Source organism: Rhipicephalus microplus, chromosome 4 (assembly GCF_043290135.1).
Source record: "Rhipicephalus microplus isolate Deutch F79 chromosome 4, USDA_Rmic, whole genome shotgun sequence".
Lineage (NCBI taxonomy): Eukaryota > Metazoa > Arthropoda > Arachnida > Ixodida > Ixodidae > Rhipicephalus > Rhipicephalus microplus.
The window spans coordinates 224,552,530-224,572,374 of record NC_134703.1 but is presented as its reverse complement, the minus strand read 5'-3'; the positions used below and the strand labels follow the sequence as shown (position 1 = coordinate 224,572,374).

Below are 19,845 nucleotides of genomic sequence, written 5' to 3'. Positions count from 1 at the left end.
TAACTACAGCAATGATTCAAACAAGAAATCACTACTTTGGCAGCAGAAAGGCTGCAAAAGTCTTCTCATTTTTGTCTAGTATACAAATAATGAGTGCTTACCTGCTATTAAAAAGCACAGGCTTGTGAGGAACAAACTTTCACTGCCCTCGCTGCTGCCGTCAAGTGAAGCGTGGTATTTCAATGCAGCAGGTTTTATAGGAAGGCTTCCCCTGGTGTTCATCGACGATGGTAGTGTTCTTGCTTCGTCAGAGCTTGCCTCCCAAAATGTGCGACACAGTCCATGATGCATAGAAGTACAGCATGTGACAGTGCATCGATGAAGATCAACCGATGTGTTGTCAACGGCAATAAACAAATACAGGCATGTGAGGAACAAGCTTTTGCTGCCCTCACTGCTGCTAAGTGAAGCGCTGTATTTCAAAGCAGGTTTTATAAGAAGGCTTTGATGTTACTCGTTGGCGGTAGTGTCCTTGCTTCATGAGGGCTTGCCTCCTGAAATGTGCGACGCAGTCAAGGATGCCTAGAAGTACAGCATGTGACGGTGCACCGATGAAGATCAACTGATGTGTTGTCAACTGCAATAAGCAAACACAGGCATGTGAGGAACAAGCTTTTGCTGTCTCACACGGCTGCCAGTTGGCGCTATTGTATCTAAAACTTCCTTCACCGGTTGAATCTGGAAGCCATTGGCATCAGTAGATTTACTGTTCTTCAGTGAGATAAACACAGAAATCATTTCATTTTTGCTTGTTGGAGCCAAAAAAACACTATCTTTCAGTGGGCTACCTAGGTACTGTAGACACTGTGGGGTATGGCTGTTAGCACTTGAGAGAGAGGTAAAATATTTATTAAATTTGTTTTCTAAGGACACTCTAGAAATGGTTCGACCATTTAAAATGACCTGTGAAAGATCGGTAATTTATGGTTTTTGTGGCCAAGAAATTCATTCAGCCTTTTTTATGCACTGGCTTTCTCATTGCATTCATGTAGAAACTTTTATGTGATTACCGCCTTCTTTCAGAGTGCAGAAGACTATTCATTTTGTTTTTTTGGGCCTCAAAAAGTGTAAACACTTCTTCACTTTTGTTATTTAAGAACACAATATAAAGCTTATTCTTTGCACCTATTTCTCATAAGTATTGTTTTGTAATTCATGGTTTCTTCCATATACAGCAAGGTTTAAATGTTTTAAATGGAAATGGCTTATCGTAAGCACCTTTTAATTTGTTTATGAACATTTCGTAAACTGCGCAAGGGCATTTTGTGCACATAACATTTGACTAATTGATCATAGTTAGTGTGTTACAAAACATGGCTAGAGTACATGAACTTACATCTCTGATAGTTTGAGCATGTTCCCTACTGTGTATAGGAACACAACAGCTGCTTGTCACAAAAAATATCTGCAGATGGTCACTAATTAGCACAGTAATTATGCAAGATGGCTTTATTCTAAATTAGTAATGAACAGATCAAGTAAAGTAGATGTGTCGCCATGAATATGTGTAGGAAGAAATATAGTATTTTGAAACCCATTCATTTCCAAAAGCCCGCGAAATTCTTGTTGTTGCGCTGAGACTTTGCCTAAATCTATATTTAAGTCACCTGCTAAAATGAGCTTGCGTTGACTGTCATTCATCCATCCCAGAAAGTTATCAAAGAATACGAAGAAATTAGGCACATTTCTTTTTGGTGGTTGGTATAAGACAGGGAACACAATATTCGAGAAACGGACACTCACGATTTCATAATCACATGTCACACATAAGTAAGGAGCAACTAGGCAACAGTCAATCTCATTTTTAACCGTCAGCCCGACGCCTCCTACTATTTTCGATAGTCGGTTCGTAAAAAAGCTCTCGTAGCCAGGACACTTAAAACATCAATGCTGTTTTTGTATCGCGTTTCTGTGACCATGAGTATGCCTGGCTCCGAATGAAGCGTGGCCAAAAAGGCAAGGCTATGCTCTTTTTTATTCCTTGCTCATTGAGGGTTTACATGAATAAATGACAAGGTCTTGGCATACTTCATACGCAGAAAACCTACACCGCAAGCAGCGAAATAATCAGCACCCATCTTGATCAAACAGGGTCAGATACTGAATTCGTTGGATAGGGCTTAGTTTACTTTATCAAATCATCCGCATTACTCTGCAGTAATCCGCAGTGCTGGAGGCGATGTAGATTTTCTTGCAAATATTTTACCACCTTTGTCCAAGGAAAACACCTAGTCTTCTTGTTTTTTTTGTTTTTTTTGCTCATTTAGAAACACTGGGGTCTGCTGTGTAAAACCAAGGTCTGTCGTAGAAAATCACATTTTTTTTTAACTTTTTCAAACACAGCATCACAACGGGTAAGTTCTCGTTTTGTGAAACCGATGCAGTTTTGATTTCGAGATTTTTGTTTCGACAATGTTGTTCCAGCTCGATGAGTTTCTGCTAATTTTCTGCTCATTTTCTAGCACAGCTTTTATCTGCTGTTGGCATTCATGAGATAGCACAGCGTTTTTCTTTCGCATTTCAGCATTTTCCTTCTTAATTGCGCTCAGTTCAGACATTATCTCATCAAAACATTTGCTTTGAAATAATATTGTGCTTTTCGCATCTCAACTTTTTTGTCGAAATTCTCTTACAAGTGCATTTCGCATTTCTTTTAGTTAGCTCCGGGCATCTCTAAGTTCTTTAAGAATATCAGGGCTTATGATTATCGCAAGTGACGCTTTCAAAAATAGTATTGGTAGCAGCTATTATACTAATACAGTAATTGTAGCATTAGTAAACGTTTCAAAAATAATAGCAAAGGTTGGGCTAGTTTGTGGTTCATACTTGGAAAGTAAAAACAGCGCAAAAATGTAGACAAGGACAGTGGAAGAGACGACACCGCGCTGAACTCGCAACTAAACTTTATTGAAAGATACACGCGCATATATCAAGCATTTGACCCGGTCACGTGGACAACCAAAGGCGTCTGCGCATCAAAGCAAACAAGGTATGAGACAAGCCTATTCATATTGATAATCAAAACGCGTAACAACCTGAAAAAACACAAAAAAATTTGCCTTCCTACTTGCCAAAAACTTACGAAACGGTCCCCAACAGACCTTTCCCCCTCCTTTTCAATGAAAGAAACCTTCGTCACTTCCCTGGTACACTTATCTCGATGTCCAAGCAAACAAGTGGCTTTATCTGCCAAAGGTTGGCAGCCACACTCCCTACAATGAGCTGGCAGGTGCAACACGCCAGCGGCCGTTAAAGAGGTTAATTGTTCTTTTAGTCTTACGTTAATGCACCGCACGGTTTGTCCTATGTAAACCCCCCCGCATGACAATGGCAACATATATACAACACACTATGTACACTGAACATATCTATTTTTTCTCTTCTTCGGACAGTACGAGCAGGTCTTTCGTAGACCCGAACTTTTTTTATGCACGCGGGAGCAAATGGAGGACAACTTCTTGGGAGGGAACATCACTATGCGTACCCCACACCTACTGGCTACATTTTTCAAGCAATGTGAAAACTTGTGCACGTAGGGTACCACGACCGGTTTCTTTTCATTGCGCACGCGCTCTGTTCTCCTGTGCGTACCACTTACGCCTTTGACCCACCTGATTAGTTTCTGACAACTCCTCAAGATTTCCGTATCAGGGTAGCCTGCCAACTTCAGCCTCTCAACCCGGCTCATGAAATTTTCTTCCCACGCATGCGTGCACGTTTTCAGTAGCGCACTCCGCAGCGCAGCATAAATAATGCCTGACTTAACTATCATAGAATGGCCAGAGGTGAATGGCAAGATACCCTTTACAGATCGGGGATTGTACCGCCAACATATGTGTTCCTCGTGAAACCCCATTCTAATATCAAGAAACTAAAGCCTCCTTTTTCGGGTAGCTCATAGGTGAACTTGAGCCCATGGCCAGAATCCTTAAAACAGCGTGTCTGATTGTATAGACGTATGCACTCAAACGTCGTTGGCTAGGCGAAGGCTCTCCCCTGACAAGATGGTCGTCGAATTTTTACAGGGAAACGGGCTTAGGGTTTGTTTGTCGGATAAGGAAGGACTGTTTGTGGTCATGAATGAGAGCGCTTACAATGAAAAATCTGAGACAGCCGTATTGAAGAATTTTAAAAAAGTGGACGTTAAAACAGGGAAGGTGAAACAGCAAGCTCTTGCTATGCTGCAAGATAGGAATCTGTCCGGTCTTGTCAGTAGAGTGAAAAGGGCAAAAGAATTAAACTTGCAAGTTTTTTTTCTCAGTGGAAACCCATGAACTTGATTCCTTTTTCAGAGCCATTGTATCGGAAAAAGGGACTTGGCTGTCTGAGATGTCGTGTTACTTGCAGATGCACCTGGAAGCCTTCAGTGTAGTCGACCCTTTTGTAGTAAAGAACTCTGAAGGTGTAGTAGAATTTCTCAAAACTAATAATCCGGGTTCTTGTTCGGCTTTCAGCATCGACATTGAGGACATGTTTTACTCCTTACTGCGTGTTGAACTTCTGCAGAGTGTTAAGTCATGTGTGGTTGAGGACAATAATGAAGTTAATTTCGTTAACAGTTGCGGTGTTTCCGTGGAAAGCTTCCTGGAATTGCTGACGTTTTACTTGCGGTCAATGTGTGTAGAGTGGAAAGGGGACTTTTATGTCCAGAAATCTGGTGTTTACATTGGATCTAGGGTGGCACCAGTTTTAAGTAATATTTTCCTGGGACAACTCGACAGGTCCGTTGCCGATAAATTGATGAATATGTCCTGCAGCATTTTTCGGTATGTTGATAATTTCCGTATTGTAATGAAAACCGACAGTCAGCATAGCATGAAAGCTAACATATTAAACTTCTTTAAGGATTCTGGCCATGGGCTCAATTTCACCTATGAGCTACCTAAAAAGGAGAGCTTCAGTTTCTTGATATTAGAATGCGGTTTCATGAAGAACATTTGTGTTGGCGGTACAAGCCCCGATCTGTAAAGGGTATCTTGCCGTTCACCTCAGGCCATTCTAAGATAGTTAAGTCAAGCATTATTTATGCTGCGCTGCGGAGTGCGCTACTGAAAACGTGCACGCATGCATACAGAATCTTGAGTAATTGTCAGAAGCTAATCAGGTGGGTCAAAGGCGTAAGTGATACGCACAGGAGAACATAGCGCGTGCGCAATGAAAAGAAACCGGTCGTGGTACCCTACGTGCACAAGTTTTCACATTGCTCGAAAAATGTGGCCAGTAGGTATGGGGAACGCGTAGTGATGTCCGCTCCCAAGAAGTTGTCCTCCATTTGCACCCGCCTGCATAGAAGAAGTTCGGGTCTACAAAAGACCTGCTCATACTGTCCGGAGAAGAGAAAAAAATAGATATGTTCAGTGTACATCGTGTGTTGTATATATGTTGCCATTGTCATGCGGGGGGGTTTACATAGGACGAACCAGGCGGTGCATTAACGTAAGACTAAAAGAACACTTAACCTTTTTAATGGCCACCGGTGGGTTGCACCTGTCAGCTCATTGTAGAAAGTGTGGCTGCCAACCTTTGTCAGATAAAGCCACTTGTTTGTTTGGACATTGAGATAACTGTACCAGGGAAGTGATGGAGGCTTTTTTCATTGAAAAGGAGGAAGAAAAGTGTGTAATCAAGCCGTTGGTGGCCCTTGGTGAAAAAGAAGTTCGGTACCTGGGTTCAGCGTTGCCACGTTAAAGTGATTGGCATGTTTTTTTGTGTTGTTTGCTTTGATGCGCAGACGCCTTTGGTTGTCCACGTGACCGGCTCAAATGCTTGATATATGTGCATGTATCTTTTAATAAAGTTTAATTGCGAGTTCAGCATGGTGTCGTCTCTTCCTCTCTCCTTGTCTACATTTTTGCGCTGTTTTTTTACTTCCCAAGTAAAACGTTTCAAAACCGCAAAGATGAAATATAGGAAACTTGATGCCGTGTGCTTCGTTGCCGGAGCCACTACCAAGTGATGATCCCGAGATGTGCGAGCGACATTTATCCCTCATTGCTCTTGGTGGTCAGCTCCCGCAGTTCAGTGACGTCAGTCGTGTCAGGAAGAAAACTGCTTCCACAAAATTGGACAATATCTGGGCAATGATCTGGTGATCACCAGTCAGCCTGCAAAGGCGAAATGTAAGAAACTTGATGCCTAGTGCTTTCTTGCCGCTGCCGAGTTACCGACAGATGGTTCTACGAAGTTTCGACGTTAACTCACCGTGCCCACAGCTGGGTGAACAATAGCACAACATCGCTGACTACCTCGCAGAAGCCCAGTTGACACCCCGATGACCTTACCGTTCATTGTCATCAGGCCACTATGCACCACCACATCGCAGGCAGTATGCCAGCCCTGCTCTTGGCCGATCTGCAAGCCTTTACCTGGAAAACTAAGAGCAGCAACTGATGGAGGTGTGGTTGCTGTACGGCAAACTACCCAAGATCCTCTGCTCCTGACAAACACACCGCGTCAAAACCTCAAGAACCTGCCGCAATTCCAAAGTAGCTCCGACGTCGAAACTTCGTAGCCATAAGAAAAAACTGAAGACGCTAGTAGAAGCCACAAAGTAAGCCAACGTAGCCATGATCCGACGCCCCGACCTACCTGCAAGGCCAGGCGACGCACTAGTGGCCTCGATGTTCTCATCGACAGCCAGAGTGTCACAGCTGTCGTCGACACAGGAGCCTACTATTCCTTCATCAGTGGGCTGTATGCAGTGAGGTTGAAGAAAGTCAAGATGGTCTGAAAGGGCCCCGAAATTCGCACAGATTGTGGTCACTTGCTACATTTGAACCTGCTTATAATGAACCTCCATATAACGAATTTTTCAATATAATGAAGTTTTTCTGTTTCTCAGCGTTGCTCTATAGAAGCACATGTATATTCAACTTCTATGTTACAAAGTAACAGTGGGAGACAACCTTGATATAATTAATTTTTCCCACAGACAACTTACGAATTTTGCCCCGCATTTCGTCATTTTGACACGAGCACCCATTTTTCGCGGATGCCCCGCCAACAACGAAGCGCCAAACAACAGCGGCGTGCTCGTGGCCCGGGCAACAACTGGGTGAGAGTGAGCACTTGTTATTGCATGCAGGTGAGCAAGGGGTGGGCAGGTGGGCCTACGCCCACGAATCGGTGTGTCGCCATTCTTGCTGCCGTGGGCACATGCCCAGATGTTCCTCCCCCTCTAAACCAATAAAAAGAAAACTATCTTTGCATTGGCAGTGCCACACCTTTAGTTAGCCTGACATATGTGGGGCTGCAATCATATTGAGGGTACTTTACAGAATATTCTTCCATGATATCTGTATCATTCGCTCTTCGTTTTCGACGCTGTGCAAGCACGCATGGATTGGCCCTTGTTACGACCGGGTTTTGCAGGCACTGGAGATCCGGGATGAAGTTGTCGAGGCAGGAGAAAGAGAGACTTGAAGAGGGTTTATTTACATTATATACTAAGTGAGCTCTCATACATGACAAGCTCTTTCTTACATGGCGAGCTCTCTAATCTGGCATTCCTCTACATGGCGCTCTTTCGATAGGGTTGAGAGGAACCCAACAACTCACCCGCCTCTCGATCAAGAACCAACAAACAATCGACAGCCGCCATTACAATCTTCAGTGATGCTCCGTGGAAAGCCCGCCTGGTGGTTGTTTGCGTGTGGACTCCAATACACCGACATTGATTCTGTGAAAAACCTCTGCGACAGTACTTTGAACCGTACAGTTGTCCCCGATGGCATCACCAACTTTAAACGACATTATGCGCAACCCGAAGTCGTGGATGTCGTGTGCCTCAAGCCGTTTGAAGCACGTAAAAGACCCTGAGTACTGCCCTTTTTTTTTGTTAGTGTGCTTTTTTGCTTTGTTGTTATTCATTCTTGCATGCATTTCTGTCCCCCTTCTCACCCCTGTTCTCTTCTAAGCATCGGGGCGATGCTTTTTTAAGATGTGTGTTTTTTATTTTACTTTTGCTGTACTCTTTTACGACCACAATGACCCTCACTAATGCTCAGCGCAAACTGCACCTTCAGTGTTCGAGAAACTCCATGATTGTAGTAGATCGTTTTATAGAAATTGCACGCCAGACATGAACGCTCAGAACTTATTCTGGAGCTTTTGAGATGACCTGTAAAATTCGATGATCTATGTATTAATGCCGACGCGCTTCACTGATTGTCAGATTATCGACAACTGATGCTCTGTGCAACCATAACAGTGTACAGGGTGCATTGCTTACAGTAACCCAAGTTTCACGGTTACAAGTTTGCCCAAATAAAGTGTGACAGTGGCACTGGGTCGAGTGCTTAAAGACCACCACATCTGCACCAACGGGATGATTGAGGGCTTTTACCGGCAGTTCAAAGCAGCCATCATGTGCCATCTGGGCTCAACCTGGTGCGAGGCCATCCCAGCTGCCATCTATACCTTCAAGCCGGACATCCTGACTACACCAGCAGAACTGGTATACGAGCAACCACTCGACCTTCCAGGCAACTTTCTTGCTGCACTGCTATTGAACTCTGCGATAACAGATCCCACCGACTTAGTCACGAGGCTCTGATGCACCATCGCTGACCTACGCCCGTCACCAGCAGCTAGCAATGTGCACGCATGCTTTCCTTCACGACAACACTGTCTCCAGGCCGTCGCAGCCACCCTACAATGGGCCTTACCTGGTTGTTCGTCGCGACGACAAAATTTTCATGCTACGCGTGAATGGTATTGACATGCTCGTTTCGATCAACCGATTGAAGCCAGCATACATAGCTTTCGAGGAATCGGGTAACACCAATACATCTACAGGTGTGCCCCATCTATAAATGCTGACATTACAACCTGTTTCTCTCACTACATCATCTTGATGTCGCCTACAACCCACAAATTTTTACAAGCCCTGACTGCTCTTCAAAGAGAGGGGGAGGGAGTGATGTGGTAACACCACAGTCTGCACAAAGAATCCCCTGCCAATCTGTAACTAACAAGCAGGAAATGATGCAGGAGGTAGGGGAGGGGGGGCGTCGCTCCAGCAGTAACCTTGAACTTTTATTCTAACTGTAGCGTCATCATCATCGCCATTAAACATCATCACGTATAGCCGCCGCACCTCTTGTGCAGCTCATGCATAGCTCAAGCTGCACGAGAAAAGAACGGGCTCTCGCACCTGGCTTGTCGGATGCTGGCACGACCCCCGTCGGCCGCCTTCACAACGTCGTCTCACGTCTATCTACTCTCGCTGCTACAGTGGTGACCCGAAAGACGCGCCCTTCGACGAGCTACGGGCTGCCATGCTTCCACCACTCTGCCCGCCAGTGCCGCCGTTCCACCCGACCTTACCCCAAGCATGGCTCATGCGGCTCGACGCTGTTCTCGCTGTGAATGGCGTCGCGTACCAGCCGGTTATGCACACCAAGGTGGAAAGATGGGCATGTTGGTATTCCATGTTTAAGAAAGGTACGAGTGCGCTGAATACGAATACACAAAGTTGGCTGACAGATGTGTTAGTATGCCTTCTATCGCGCTGACGAAGAAGGAATTTGATTTCCTTGGTGTTCATTATGATGCGTAGTAATGTTGCGGTTACTTCTGCGCAGGAGTTGTGCTTATCGTTGTGCCCTATAAGTAGAGTTGTGATCACAAAAATAAACTGTTGAAAGTAGCGCTATGTGTGTGTGTGTGTGTCCTTTCTTTGTGTATTCGTATTCAGTCCGCTCTTACCCTTCTTAAATCGTTATGCACGCCATTTTGCTCGAAGCGCTTCCGGTAGAGTTTCGCCATCTTGCAGCCACTTCTACCACGAGCCCGCAGCCATATGATGCCCTCTGCCCAGCGCTGCTTGCCTGCTACGACCTCACGTACCACCCGCTTCCGGTGTCCCACAACGTCAAGGTTGCCTATGTGTTGCAGCCCGCGTAACCAACTGGCCCGGAGCCCTCTATGGAAAAAGACCTCACTACCCCAGCTACGACTACTTCTACCTCAGATCCGATTGCAGAAACACAAGGTAGAGACGCCCCCACCGGGATTGAACCCTCCTTTGAGAAGTCCGTTCTCTCGGAGCTTGCATATAAAGATCTGTCGCACATGCCTGCCACGTGCACGTTTTTCGCGACACCGACGGCATGCAACACCTTAGCGCCGCAAGACTCCAAGACGGCTACCTTGCCCCACGCCTCGGAGTCTGGGCCCGATATAATTTTGCCCGTTATTCAACACCCGATTGCGGAGCTTCCACAGTCGACATTATTCATTGAGCATGACCTTCCATCGACTTTGGCAATCTGTGCATCCTGAAAGCGGCCACTACCACCTAACTCGACGTCTCCCGCAGCTGAAGTTCCTGCCCACAACATGCTAAGGCAGAACTTCCGGTATGCTGCTACAATGACTGGGAACCAGATGACAAATTCGTCGATGGCAGTACAGCCAGCCCATTCCGTACCAACCACGCAGGTAGACATCCACCAGGCTTTCCCGACGAGCATGGGTGCGCCAGCCAACTCTCCAGTAGAGCCCACGCCTTTCGGGTCTTATGACCAACCTTCGGAGCCTTGAAAGAACGACACCACAACACAACAATGTACCTCAATTCAGGCATGCCCCTCGTCATGACCAGGTGGCTACCGCCTCTACGTGGCACATTGGCAGACCGGTCACAGTGAACCTACCTGCCTGCCGTGACCTTCGTGCGTTACTTGTAGCACGGCCTTTCCACGCGTGTCGACTCGTTCACCCACGTCGGCATGCCAGCCACACTGCAACGCTGAGGCCGGTGTTCCATCGATGGCTATGTCCGTGCCAACACTGCCTGCCAACTGCTCCTGGTCAACAGCCATGTCAATGCCATGTGCGCTGTTGGAAACGCCGCGGCCTTTACACTTCAGTACTCAGTTGTCCTGGCTCCACTTCAATGCATAGCACCATCTCGCCCCCATCACCGGCTCGGCATTTTTGGCGCCATCCCACGGCTTCACCTGTGGGTACCTCCACCTTTGTCAGCCGCGTCTGCTTGGACATAATCCCGCGAAGTCATTGTGGGACGCACGTGCTTATGATCGCAGCGACCCGGCGTTTTCATCTTTGCCCGCTGCGTTTCTCCCAGTGTCGCCCGCCAGAGATCCACTAATTTCTGATTGTCCCTTTTCGTTGACGACCTGGACTGCTCACGGACCCTTTCGTTTTTTGACCTAAAGACTTTTTGTGCTTATGCTCTCACTGTTTTCATTCTGGGTTTACTTCTGCAGGGAGAAGTATTCTGTAGTGTCATCATCACCTCATCGCCATTCAACATCTTCATCACTTATAGCCACCGCGCTACGCCTCTCGCACAGCTCATGCATAGCTCGAGCTGCGCCTGGCCTGTCTGGCGCTGGCTCTGCTGCAGCGCCTAAGAATAAAGCGGCGAGATTGGCATGACCTCATAAGCCGCCTTAATGACGTCGTCTCACGTCTCTCCTTCTCTCGCCGCTACCAGCTAACAGTATGGTCGCAATCGCCTGCACGCGCTATCTTGGTAAGCACTAGTGCACAGCTCGTCTACCGTTCTATGTGCTGCACTATCAACGCGAAGAGACTGCGAAAAGAGCACTTTTTTCTGGACAGGTCGTTTTCTTTTGCACCAGCATTTTCTGGAGTTACTTGATATCAGGTCCAAAAGAGTTCGCTGCTAGCCTTACTTTGTATAGTATAATAATTTGTTGCTATCGCATTCATGGTTTCGACCTATTGGCATAATTATTTCTTTTTATCTACTAAATGTTCGGAGGACATCAATACAACATTGCCCAGTAATCGTCTAGCTATGACCTTCGAGGATGGCTCTGGCAAAGTGACGGCACGTTGCCAAAGCTAATAGGGAAACTCACAATCTAGCAAATATGCTGCTGGGTTAAAGGAAGCAAAGCACAAGATTAGTAGACCTCCAAACATATGTCGTTATCACCATGGTCTCGTACAGTTTCCACCAGCACCTAATCTGGCACCTCGGTAGTGACAACACGATTGTCTGCATAACTAAATTCCAATGAATGTCGACGATGGCTATTACATGCACATGCAGTGAAACCACACACGCACATACAGTGTTGAAAACTAAGAGCAAACGACAAGGATACCAGAGAATACTATTCAGAGCAACCAAAAAGTGGTGCGACATGCTCCTGCAGTGGCAACACCAGCTGGAGCTGCGCTAGTGCACTGGCCCGCCTCACGTGCATGAATCAGCTCTCACCTCCCAGTCACAGGGGCTTCAAGCGTGCAATACGTGTACACTGCTGCTTCTTCATTGGCAGCAGGGCAACTGCAGAGCAGTTATTTTGGCACCAATCCGACTAAATTCAGGGCAAAATTCTTTTGTTGCTGGCGGTGAAAATTTGCTATATTAAGGGTGTCGCCCGCTGCCACTTTTTCAACATAGAGGTCGCAAATACTTGTGCCCTTATGGAGTAACTGAGGAGAATAGGAAATCTTCTTAATATCATAGAGTTCGTTTTATGGAAGTTTGTTATGGGCAGGTTTGTTTTAAACACGTATAGGCTATGCAAATAAAGTTCGCTCTAATGGATTAAAGTGTCAGGAGCATAACCAAAATTTTATTTCGAGGCAGATTTTCACTTCCAAGGGTGTGTGTGCATGTATGCATGTCTGGTGCACATACATTGCATGAGTTTTTAGGAAGCTGCGCTAAGTAAGCCGTAAAAGATGCAAAATTGGGAATAAGGAAGAATGGAACCCCTGATATGCAGTGGCTATTGGTAGCAGTGCATGGCTACGCATTTTTCATCAGATTGGTGAGCGGTGCTTGATAATTTACATTGTACCACTCTGTTTTCAGGCTCTGTTATACTATAAATTTCTCAGCACGTGGGCATATAGCGCTGATATTTTGTCACATCAACTTGGTGATGTGCCAAGTGTAAGTATGGTTGCCCTATTGTAAGGGGCGGCACTAGGATCATTTTTCTGAGGCAACATCTGCGATAAGTGGTTTTCTTTGGGGGTAGCCATTGTGTTATGACTATGTTCCCAGGCGAAAATTTTGGGGAGGAGGGGAGGGGGCTCCAGCACCCTGATGCCCACCCCTGGCGCTGCACCTGCCTACTGTTGAAGCGACTTTCATAGTGGTGAAGTGCCTACAGTTGTAGAAGCACATGTGAATCAATGCAAAAGATGCACCATGCTGCCTGTCATGAATACACATTGTGTACACAAATCTATTCCAGCATCTGAACACATCAGATGTCACCACTTGTTGCATCAGTGGTCAGTGTGGCGTAATCGTTCAGCCGTTATCATGTTTACGTGGTGCCATGCCGCCCCTACCGGGGCAACGCCCTGCGCATGCGTGCCATACAGGCACATGTATATATTCAGAATAAATAAAGAGTACGGGGGCGTTTTCCCGTTCGTGTTCAACACGGTGTCGTTCGTCACGGAAACCCGACATGGTGTCAGAAGTGTAGCACACTGCTTTTCGAGCTATGGCGAGTGCAGAAAATACGGGTTTCTGCCAGCCCTTCCCGGTACAACCGCCAACAAGCTTCAACTTTGACAAGGTGTCAGAGTGGCCGGCGTTGGTGCAAGACTACGATGATTATCGATTTGCTTCCAACTTTAGCGAGTGAACTGGGGAAGTTCAAGTATGTACGCTGATGTATACGATGGGGCGACATGCTTGCAACATATTCCGGACCTTTGAATTATCAGAAGAACAGTCAAAGGACTATGAAGTGGTGAAGAAACGCTTCGACGCATACTTCGTTGCCACATGGAACTTGGTCTACGAAAGTGCGTGCTTCCATCGTCGCCACCAAGCTGCAGGTGAATCGGTGGACCAGTACGTGACGGCGTTACATACGCTGGCAGATAGGTGTGACTATGGCGTGATGGAAGAGAGGTTGATCCTCGACTGTTTTGTCGTTAGACTACGGGACTCCAAGCTGTCAGAGGCCCTCCAAATGGACGCAACACTGAATCTGAAAGCTGCACTGCCCAGGGCAATAATGAAAAAAGCGGTACAACAACAACAACATGATCTTCACAACAGTGCGTACTACCAAGCAACCAGCCTTGAGGTAGACGCTGTTCATCGAGAAGCTTGCGGGTGGGCACAGCACCAACGGGTCAACAAAGACGTCCGAAAGTGTGTGGCGTGTAGCAGAGCCCGTCATTGGAAGTCATCGTGTCCTGCAAAAGTAGCAATCTGCTACAGGTGCCAACGACGAGGACACTTCGCTGCGGTGTGCCCACAAAGGCAGGACTTCACGAATGCCGAAGCAAGTGCATCCGAGGTAGGCCTGTGCAGTATTTGCTGAAGTCATGCTTCGAGTAAGCAGTTAGATCGAAGGGGTGTAACGTACTTTGTTGGGACTTTAGCTGGTACGTTTGCAAGAGCTCACTTTATTCAAGTCGCTATTGAAGGGGTGACCGTATCTGCTAAAGTCGACACAGGAGCAGAGGCCAACGTTGTTTCAGCATCCTTCCCTGGTGTACCGAAAGATCTACTGCAGTTTAACGTAATTTTGAAGGGGCCAGGCAGTGAAGTGTTAGACCTAAAAGGAAAATTCACTGCCAATATTCTGTGAAGACGATGTCAGATTAGGCAGGACGTTTTTGTCGTCAACTCGGGGAGTAATGTCATTTTAGGCTTGCCAGCAATAGGAATTGTGAAATTTGTAGACGACGCCTCAGTTCATCAAACTGTGCAAACGTGTTTCCCTTCTCTGTTCCATGGTTTAGGTACCATGAAAGGAGAATACTGTATTAGTCTCAAAGAAGACGCAGTGCCCTATGCTATTCACACCGCTCGTCGTATACCCATCCCGCTGAGGGATGGCGTGAAATGCGAGCTACAGGAAATTGAAAGAAACGGAGTGATTCGTAAAGTTGAAGGGCCTGCGAATAGAGTGCTGGCATAGTGCCCATCTTAAAGCCTTCCGGGCAAGTTCGGATCTGTGTTGATCTTACGCATTTGAATAAGAGTGTGAAACGTGAGCGGTTTGTGCTTCCCACTGTTGATGAGACACTTGCGCTGCTTAGTGGAGCAGTGGTGTTTTCTAAACTTGACGCAAACTCGGGATTCCATCAGGTAAAGCTAAGCGAGGGCTGTCAGCTACTCACAACGTTTATTACTCCCTTTGGACGTTATTGCTTTCAGCGTCTGCCGTTCGGAATAACATCTGCTCCTGAGTATTTTCAAAGGCAGATGTGTGAAATCCTTGATGGAGTGCCGGGGGTCGTAAACATAATGGATGATGTACTGGTCTTTGGTTCGTCTCAGAAAGAGCATGATGAGAGACTGTTCCAGATTTTAAACCGATTGGCAGAAGCCGGCGTAACCCTGAATTGGGAAAAATGCCAGTTTAGTGTAAAAGAGCTTTGTTTTTTGGGATGCCGAGTGAGCAAAGATGGCATACGACCGGACCCAGCTAAAGTTAGGGCGATCAGTGATATGAAGCCACCGGAAAATGTAAGCGACATGCGCCGATTCTTTGGTCTCACAAATCATTGCTCGCGGTTTATACCCGACTTAGCAGATAAGACCGCGCCGTTACGTCAGTTGCTGCAAACGAACAAGGAGTGGAGTTGGGCTGCACCTCAGCAGATGGCCTTTGACAGCGTAAAGCAGGCCATCTGTTCCGATAGATGTATGGCGAAGTTTGATCCGCATAATCCAACTATTCTTTCTGCAGACGCATCTTCGTACGGTTTAGGGGCAGTTCTGCTTCAGGTACAACCAAACAAAGAAAGACGGCCAGTTGTGTTTATTTCCAGATCATTGACGCCAACAGAAATGCGCTATAAGCAAATTGAAAAGGAGACCCTAGCTCTAACCTGGGTGGCCGAACGTCTTGAAAGTTACGTACATGGGCTTTACATAACGCTGGAAACAGATCACAAACCGCTAGTCACATTGCTAGGAAGGACCCCGCTTGATTTATTGCCGCCGCACATTCAGCGATTTCGAATGCGTCTGATGCGATTCAGTTTCGAGGTGGAATATGTTCCAAGGAAAAACTTGGGAATTGCTGACGCACTTTCTAGAGCGCCGATGCGACAGCAAAACAGTAAGGGCGTCCTTTCGGTAGAGGAAGTCAACTCGTTTGTTTCTGGGGTGTTGTCAGAGTTGGGCGAGTCGGACCAGTTTCGACTGGTCGGCGAAGAACAGGCAAAGGACGAGACCTGCCGTATGTTGTGCCGTTATCTTCGTGAAGGATGGCCGAGACCAGCTTCGATGCCAAGCGTATTGAGGCCATATTGGCAAGATCGTGCAGCTCTGAGCGTCTGCAAAGGAGCGCTCATGCATGGCACGCGCCTCGTTGTACCACACTCGCTCCAGAATAGAATGTTAAGTCTGCTTCACGAAGGCCATCAGGGTATCGTGAGGTGCAGGGCGAGAGCAAGAGAATCCGTTTTGTGGCCTGGTTTAAGCTCTCAGCTTGCTACCGTGGTTGGCGATTGCCGCATTTGTTCACAGTTTCGAGACCAGCCGAGTGAACCTATGATCCCAACCCAGACACCTAATCACCCATAGCAAAGGGTTGCAGCAGATATCTTCCACCTCCATGGCCGGAACTACTTGCTTTTAGTGGACTATCTATCGCGCTTTTCTGAGTTGTGTTTGCTGACATTTCTTACTAGCAACAGCGTTGTTAGTCATATCAAAGCTGTATTTGCATGGCACGGTATTCCAAAAGTGCTGGTAACAGACAACGGTGCTCAATTTGTTAGTGAGGAATTTAAGGCGTGCGCGAGGGCTTATGGATTGGATTCCAGAGTGTGACGTGTAGCCCGAGATACCCGCAGGCAAATGGGGAGGTAGAACGAATGGTGAAAACAGTAAAAAGGCTACTCTTAGTCTCATGATCCCTATTTGGCTCTGTTAGCCTACAGGGACACCCCGGGACTACTAGGCAGAACACCAGCGGAGCTGCTCATGGGACGGCGGCTTCGTACCACCCTGCCTCTCCATTTGCCTCCCATTGGCACCCGGGGACAGTGTCTTGGTTAAGGACTGCAGACGGGAAATCAGTAGTCACCGTACTGTAGGGTAAAGCGCTAAGCTAACATGATGTTTATCTTGCAGTAAGACCGTAAGTTGGCCATTTGGTTGGGATCTATCGTGAACTTGTTTACAGCGCAACACCAGAAACACAGGACAGCGAAAGGCTCAGGACTCTTTTCTATGTGTTAACTAAACAACTCTGTCTTTTCTTTCTCTTTTGCTCTTTCCTTGTCCTGTGTTTCTAGTGTTGCGCTGTAAACAAGTTCATAATGTTTATCAGCTGCATGCTTCTTATTCCCAGTATAGCGGAGCTTACACTATTATTTCTGCAGCTGTCTGTGCTGATAAATAAAATATTGTCATCTGAGTGCAGGTCATGGAAGTGAGGAGCCACCGCCTGGTCTTCCTAGTGGTCCTGACTACATCAATACAGCACACAAGGCAGCTTCTTTGGAACGAACTAATGGGCGTACTCCACTGGTGAGAATCGTTAAAGTTGAGAAACTAATGCACTGGGCATTATGAAAGTTTTAATTTCAAGACTAAGTAGTTATAGTAACAATGGTGGAATGGGCCAAAGCTTTTTTGCGCAGCATTGTATGTCAATAATCTGTTTAAGTGCAGTTTAAGTTTAAAGGCAGCTATACATATGCTTGTAATGTGATCTGATCATGTAAGTGTTTTGGTCAAAGCTACTTCAAGATATTTTAAATTTTCTGCCATTTTGTGTATGTGATTACAGAGACAATTAGTATAAAGGCTTAGAGCTCACGTTTTTGTTGTTCTTAAGAGATCAAGAAAACTATTTTATTGCTATTAGATTCCGTACCCCCATTCTGGCACCAGTCGCCTGTACATGAAAGAGACTCCTGAAGTACCCAACACATGGTCATTTAAACAACATATTTCTTGGAAGACAACTCAGTCATCTATGTTTAATCCAATAGAAATGTTCTTACATGTTACATTAGCTAAATCATTAACAAAATATAAGAGCAGTAGGGAGCATAACACATTGCCTTGTGACACACCGAAAGAAACACTCAGGGAAGAGAAAGCACAACTGCTAACCTCAACAAATTGACTCCCTGTTTTTAAATACGCATTAATTTATTTAACAGTATCTGAAAGAAACCCACTATTTTCAAACTCTAATAAAGGTTTTCCCTCCATGATATGACTTGTAAAAGACATTGCTGAAATCTTCAAAAAAAAGAAACATTGGCCTGTCCTTATATGCCTGTGCAAATTCATACACTACAGGCACAAGCTGAGTTACTCTAAACATATTTTTTAATGAAACTTCCTAATTAAGAATAAGATATTATATTATGGTAAAGACCTCTTAATGTTATTCACAACAACATGCTCCAACATTTTACAGCAGCTACTTGTAATGAAAACAAGATCGTAATTTGACAAGGAATAGCGGTCTGCTTTTTAATGATCGGCACAATGTGAGCCATGTGACTCAGTTGGCTGATATCTCACCATATTTGAGTGATTCATTGAAAAGGGCTGTAAGGAAGTTGGTAATTTTTTTAGCATAATGCCGTAGGAATGAACTACTAATGTAGTCAAGCCCTAACTATTTGCTAGGATTAACTCTATATCACATTTGTAAACTATCTTCATTAGTTATCAGAACATCATCTGTAATTGTGGGTATGCATCACACAGTTCATAAGTTCTGAAAAAACACTCTGAATGTATACGTATTTACCCACGTAATGAACGCACTTTTTTTTTTCTAAAAAAATCTAAGCAAAAACAGGGGTGCGGTTATTATGTGGGGCAAATTTTATGAAAACATTTTCAGGATCAGCAAAAAATGCGATAATGAAAAAAAAAGTTAGGTCGCTTAGCCTTTCGCAATCGACATATACGTACACTGTTTGGAAACAGCTTCTCTGCTTCTCTGCACTTCTCTCATTTTTGGTGGTTGATGGTCCTATCTTCTACAAACTGTCTCCACGTTGCCCGTTTCTTTTCTCCCAATTGTTTAACTACAACAGTGGTATCTGCTGTGATCTCGAAGAAGGCCCAGAAGCATGCGCTAGGTACGCGCTTTGCCAAGTTCGGGGCAACCTCACATAATGAGTGCGACAAGTAACCAACATTGCAGCAAGCAACCACCGAAGCATTGAAACAAACTGTTGATAACAAGAATTATGACAAAATACGGCCGCCACCTCGCTGTCCACATGAGAAGTTACTGTAGAAAAAATAGCCTATATCTTGCGTTTCCTTTAAGTACGTGCGAATAACTGGCACGAAGAGCAAATTGCAATCAAAGTGAGAATTGGGTATGCTATATACTATGTTGCTAAAATAGTCACTATCTTTTCTGGGCGACCAGAAATTTTTTTCTGGTTTTCCAGAAACCTGTTATGCGATAGCGACGAATGGCCCTTCGCGACAGCCAAGGCAACAGCAAATCCTACCATTGTTGCTCAAAAATAGCACGCATGTGGTCAAACCGTAAAGTTTTGTATTAGCAGGAAGTGACCATCGGTGGTGTGGGCAGTTTAGTGACCTTGACTCACTGTGTGCTTATCAGCTGATATGTCTGTACACTCGCACCGCTCATGAACTCTGCTGTGGCGCATATACAAATAAAAAACAGGCGACATGCCAAGCGCAGATAGAAGGATAAACACTACGGCGCATGGCAGCAGACCAAGGGGAGAAAGGAGCAGCCGAGGAAGGTGGACCTAATAATAAAGAACGGACAAGGAGGCCCCATGTGTCAGTTAGCGGGACCGCAGTGGATGAATGTAGGGGTTGTGTTTATTATGGGGGGAGGGGGGGGGGAATCCAAGTTTTGACGGCTTTTAATATGCGAGTGTGTT

At 45.7% G+C, this 19,845-nt stretch overlaps 1 protein-coding gene across 1 annotated transcript in view; it reads left to right on the top strand.

Moving 5' to 3' along the window:
• Positions 1-19,845, top strand: part of pyd (zonula occludens-like protein polychaetoid) — a gene marked incomplete at its 5' end in the record, with an annotated part of 754,603 nt that overhangs the window by 634,976 nt on the left and 99,782 nt on the right. The window contains one exon of the mRNA XM_075893243.1: positions 17,367-17,473. Coding sequence (XP_075749358.1) covers positions 17,367-17,473 — 107 coding nt within the window. The remainder of the gene's footprint in view (positions 1-17,366; positions 17,474-19,845) is intronic.